At 40.4% G+C, this 6000-nt stretch overlaps 1 protein-coding gene across 8 annotated transcripts in view; it reads right to left on the bottom strand.

The window, feature by feature from the left end:
- Positions 1-4627, bottom strand: part of LOC140119638 (OX-2 membrane glycoprotein-like) — a 50640-nt gene extending 46013 nt beyond the window's left edge. For all 8 annotated transcript variants that reach the window (XR_011853409.1, XM_072138869.1, XM_072138873.1 and 5 more), the window contains exon 1: positions 4503-4627. Coding sequence is in view for 7 of the 8 variants with exons in the window: in XM_072138869.1 (XP_071994970.1) it covers positions 4503-4554 (52 nt within the window). In the remaining variant the exon portion in view is untranslated. The remainder of the gene's footprint in view (positions 1-4502) is intronic.
- Positions 4628-6000: the final 1373 nt, after the last annotated feature.

The raw sequence follows: 6000 nt of genomic DNA on the forward strand, positions 1-6000 counted from the left end.
TGTATATATTCAGGACAGAGCTGTAGTTAGGAGTGACAGTGGACACATGATGCAGCCGCATGCTATACCCTGTGCCCTGCATGTGCCTCTATAGGGCGTATGGGAAGTATTGTGTATTGTGCCCCTTATCAGCTCCTAACCTGCGAGGGCTTAGATTTCTCTTTGATCTCTGCAGGACCAGGTCCAGGGCGATTACATCCGCCAGATTATCGCACACGTCATGGAGCCAATGGCAACCGACACGTCATCAGCAGAATGATAAAGATTACAGGCTGACGCTGCGCCAGACACGATTATACCGTACTGAGTATATACTCCCATAAATAGTGTCTGGATATAGAACATTCTAACCATCCATGTGTTTAGGTTCCTGTGATACAGTATACAGGCAGTCCCCGGGTTACATACAAGGTAGGGTCTGTAGGTTTGTTCTTAAGTTGAGTTTGTATGTAAGTCGGAACCGTATACTTTATTATTGTAACCCCAGTCAAAAACTTTTTGGTCTCTGTGACAATTGGATTTTAAAAATGTTGAGTTGTCATAAGAACCAGGATTAACACTAAAGCTTCATTACAGACGCCTGTGATATCTGTTATAGCTGATTATTGTAGCCTAAGGATAAAGTACAGCAAATTACCAGAGGTCCATTTGTAACTAGGGGTCGTATGTAAGTCAGGTGTTCTTAAGTAGGGGACCGCCTGTATACTCCATCACACAGTCACCAGCAGTTACAGATATGTGGAAAATCCGTCTTACAGCAGGGAATCACACGGATGGGAGCGACTCGCATGGCGGTGGTGTAATGTCCTCACCAGGGACTAAGAGCAACAGTCCTGGAGGCGAGAGGTTACATGGCTAATTACCAGCCAGATGTCATGGTTTCCCCTTTAACCCCTTAACCACCTGGCCCTTTTTTGTTTTTTCATTTCCATTTTTCACTCCCCACCTTCAAAAATCTATAACTTTTTTATTTTCCCATGTACAGAGCTGTGTTTGGGCTTGTTTTCTGCGTAACAAATTGCACTTCATAGTGATGGTAATGAACATTCTATGCCGCGTACTAGGAAGCGGGAAAAAAATTCCAAATGCAGTGAAATTGGTGAAAAAACGCATTTGCGCCGTTTTCTTGTGGGCTTGGATTTTACGGCTTTCACTGTGCGCCCCAAATGACATGTCTACTTTATTCTTTGGGTCGGTGCGATCACGGGGATAATATATTTGTATAGGTTTTTTAATGTTTTCATACATTTACAAAAATTAAAACCTGTACAAAAATCTTTTTTTTTAATTTTGCCGTCTTCTGGCGCTAATAACTTTTTTATACTTTGGTGCACGGAGCTGCGGGTGGAGTCATTTTTTCCGACTTTTGATGATATTTTCAATGCTTCAATTTTTAGAACTGTACAACAGTTTGATCACTTTTTATTCATTTTTTCAATATTTTTCGAAATGGCAAAAAAGTGCCATTTTTCGACTTTGAGCGCTATTTTCCATTATGGGGTTAAATTTGGTGAAAAATCATTATTATATTTTGATAGATCGGACATTTCCGGACACGGCAATACCTAATGTGTTTATGATTTTTACTGTTTATTTATATTTATATCAGTTCTAGGGAAAGGGGGAATTTACATTTTTATGTTTTTTTATTATAATATTTTTTTTACTTTTTTTTATTCTTATTTTTACTATTTTTCAAACTCCTAGAGTACTTTAACCCTAGGTTGTCTGATCGATCCTATCATATACTGCCATACTACAGGGGATTTTCATCCTCATTCATTACAATGTGCAATTAGCATTTTGTAATGAATGGGTTAAAAAGAGACAGCCTCGGGTCTTCGGAAGACCTGAGGCTGTCATAGTAACGGATCGCCACTCCCCGATGACGTCACGGGGAGCGGCGATCTTCGGCAAGATGGCGGCGCCTATGCGCCACCATCTTTTTGAAGCCGGCAATCGGCAGGATAACACCCACAATCGGTGTTACAGGTAAGTCAGACTTTTGCTGGCTTACCGGCCCGTGAGCCCTCTCCATGTACCAGCACACGACATGCACCGGAATATTACTGGGGGCGTCAGTAAGGGGTTAATCCTGGGGCTGGGACTCTCTCCGTCAGCCCTGGCTCTGCTATGACAAAGCTCAAACCCTCTACTCTCATCAGTCCTGTATATAGAGAGAGCAGAAGAAACCTAGAAGAAGACCCCAGAACCGGGGCAGGACCCCTATAATATTATATACAATTAGTGTCAGGCAGGACTAGAAGAGATCAGTCACTTTTTTTGTGCTAACGATGAGAGAGCAGACGGGTCATCTCCTCAGAACAACCTCACGTTGGGTGTCTGACCTTTATCATCTCTGGAGATGCTGAGGATGGGGTGTGTACACGTGTCATCACCAGGGTCACCCATCACCCAGTCACTGGCAGCACCCAACGACCCTTCACCAGCAACACCCGACATTAAGCAGAAAATCTAATGATTTGCAAATCTCCACTCGTTTTGATGATCCATTTAATCACATGGACGCAGATGACCTGATGCACCGACTTCTCTGTCACGCGTTACTTAACCCCTTAACGACCTGGCCCTTGTTTTTGCGTTTCCATTTTTCAAAAAACTTTATGTAAGGATCTATATGGGGGCTTGTTTTCTGTGTAACAAATTGCACTTCATACTGACAGTATTGAATATTCCATGCCGTGTACTGGGAAGCGGGAAAAAATTCCAAATGCAGCGAAAAATGGTTAAAAAAGTCGCATTTGCATCGTTTTCTTGTGGGCTTGGAATTTACGGATTTCACTGAGCGCCCCAAATAACAGGTCTACTTTATTCTTTGGGTCGGTACAATTACGTGGATAACACATTTGTATAGGTTTTATAATGTTTTCATACATTTACAAAAATTAAAACCTCCTGTAAATTTTTTTTTTTCTTTTAAATTTTGCCATCTTCTGGCGCTAATAACTTTTTCATACTTTGGTGCACGGAGCTGTGGGGGGGGTGTCATTTTTTGTGACTTTTGATGACGTTTTCAATGCTACCATTTTGAGGACTGTGCGACCTTTTGATCACTTTTTATATGTTGCAAAATGGTGAAAAAGTCTTATTTTTTAACTTTGGGCGCTATTTTCCGTTACAAATTTAAACACTGGTATTAATCATTATTGTATTTTGATAGATCGGACATTTTGGGATACGGCGATACTTGTTACTGATTATAGTAGTGCTAGGGAAAGGGGGGGTGATTTGAATTTTTCGGGGTTTTTTTATTGTTTTTTTTTAATTATTTTTTACATTTATTTTTTTTTTACCATATATCAGACCCCCCTAGGGTACTTTAACCCTAGGTTGTCTGATTGATCCTACCATATACTACAATGAGGCAGTATATGGAGATTTTCCACATCATCTATTACAATGCGCAAATCACTTAGATGACCCAAGGCTGTCATGGTAACCGCTTCACTAAGACGTCACGAGGAGCGACAATCTAAGCCAATATGGCGGCACAGCGACGATCCAAGCCCATGCGCCGTATGCTTTTTATTTAAGGGTTCGAAGGGTTAAGGTCTGCGATTGGTGTTAGAATGTCTGATTTAGACAGTCCCCGGGTTACGTACATGATAGGTTCCGGAGGTTTGTCCTTAAGTTGAATTTGTATGCAAGTCGAAACTGTATATTTTATAACTGTAGCTCCAGACAAAAAATGTTTGTGCCCCAGTGACAATTGGGTTTTCCAAATTATTTTGCTGTAATGGGACCAAGGATTATGAATAAAGCTTCATTACAGACACTTTACAGCTGATCATTGCAGCCTGGGACTATAGTAACATCCAGAGAGGTCACCAGAGGTCACAGTGGGCAGAGGGGTCTGTCTGTAACTAGGGGGTCGTCTGTAAGTCAGGTGTCCTTAAGTAGGGGACCGCCTGTATATGCAAAAGCCTGAATGTTCAGTATATGCGGTATATATGATTTTCATGTTTTAACCTGATGGGGTGCAGGCTATAGTTGGACACAGGATGGGGACACCCCTCCCCGGTCTCCTTCACCCCTTGGAGGTGGATTAAGGGGGGAAATAATCATAATTCCTGTTTGTGTTCTTCAGGGATTGCGATTATTTCAGGGCTCGTACGCCAGAAATTCCAAATATTTTTCCTACATCTGCTAAAACTCTGGAATCGTTTACAAAATTGTAACAAAAATGTATAACAACCTACAATGTATCCAGTCACATCCTCCATGCATCCTATACTATTGTTCTGTTATTTGTATTGTGGGGCAGATGGCGGGGGCTTGGGTGCACCTGACCCCCCCCCCCCCCCCCTCCTTTGTGTCCTGAGCCATGTGCATGTTGTATCCCTGATATTGTAAGGCGGGAGCTGGAGATAGGTGATCAGTGACACACTCAGCTCTGCTACATACAGCTCCGACGCTCACAATACAGTACATGCAGCAGAGGGTTAATGCAGGATATTCCTTGCCATGAGGAGGTCACTCACCCTGACAGGAGACGACTTGTAGCAGGAGGGACACACGGAGCAGCGCAGACATGTCCTCGTCCTGTCCCCATCAGTCTCTGAATGTAGTGAGGAGGGAAGGTCTATAGAGACGTCATCCACAGAACTGACCAATCACAGCTCACACTGCTCTGCCGGCTCTACAGACAGCTGTAACTTATAGCATAGTGCTGAAGAGCTGAGGGTCTGTTACAATAGCACAGGGGGATGCGGCCACGTGCACTTTTTACATGAACAGATAAAACTGATATAAAAGAGCACAAAGAATTATTACTAAACCCAAACAAATGTTGTCTGAAAGCGGACGCCTGCTTTGTTTTCAAAATTGCACGAGGGAGTTTGTAGACATCTGCACCTTCAAGCGATTTTGATTCAAACTGTACAATTTGATTTTTTTTTTTAAAAATGCATAAAATTTTACCTTGAAGGCGAAAAACGGGCTTCAAAAGAGAAAATAATTCGCTTTATGTCTCCCAAATGTAATAGATGAACATGTGCGGAGTTCATAGATACCTCATGGTCATATGTTCACATGAATAAATGATCATAATAGCACTAAAACGGACACGGCCAAAAATCTACTTTTCTGCTAGAAATGTTAAGACAACTACAACCTGCAGAATATAAACACATTATAAAGTAAAGGCACCCCTAAAACCTGTAGATTTTTTGAAAGCAGACAACCTGGCGAGTGCATTTGTCTTGTTTAACAGTTGCAACTTTGTGACAAACGCAAATTATTATTATTTTTTAAAATGACATGAAAACGTACATCTAATATATAAAGCTGAGTGTATGTGTATGTATATGTGTGTGTATGTATGTGTGTATGTATTTATGTATGTATATGTGTGTGTATGTATATGTGCGTATGTATATGTGTGTGTATGTATGTGTGTATGTATTTATGTATGTATGTATATGTATGTGTATGTGTGTATGTGTGTGTGTATGTATGTATGTATGTATGTATTTGTGTGTGTATGTATGTATATGTGTGTGTGTATATGTGTGTATGTATTTATGTATGTATGTATATGTATGTGTATGTATGTATGTATGTGTGTATGTGTGTGTGTATGTATGTATGTATATGTGTGTGTATGTATGTATGTGTGTATGTATTTATGTATGTATGTATATGTGTGTGTATGTATGTATATGTGTGTGTGTATGTATGTATGTGTATGTATGTATGTACATGTATGTGTACGTATGTATATGTGTGTGTGTATGTATGTGGGTGTATGTGTATATGTATGTATGTACATGTATGTGTATGTATGTATATGTGAGTGTGTATGTATGTGTGTGTATATATGTATGTACATGTATGTGTACGTATGTATATGTTTGTGTGTATGTATGTGGGTGTATGTGTATATGTATGTATGTACATGTATGTGTATGTATGTATATGTGAGTGTGTATGTATGTGTGTGTATATATGTATGTACATGTATGTGTATGTATGTATATG

This window comes from Engystomops pustulosus, chromosome 2 (genome assembly GCF_040894005.1).
Source record: "Engystomops pustulosus chromosome 2, aEngPut4.maternal, whole genome shotgun sequence".
NCBI classification, from domain to species: Eukaryota; Metazoa; Chordata; class Amphibia; order Anura; family Leptodactylidae; genus Engystomops; species Engystomops pustulosus.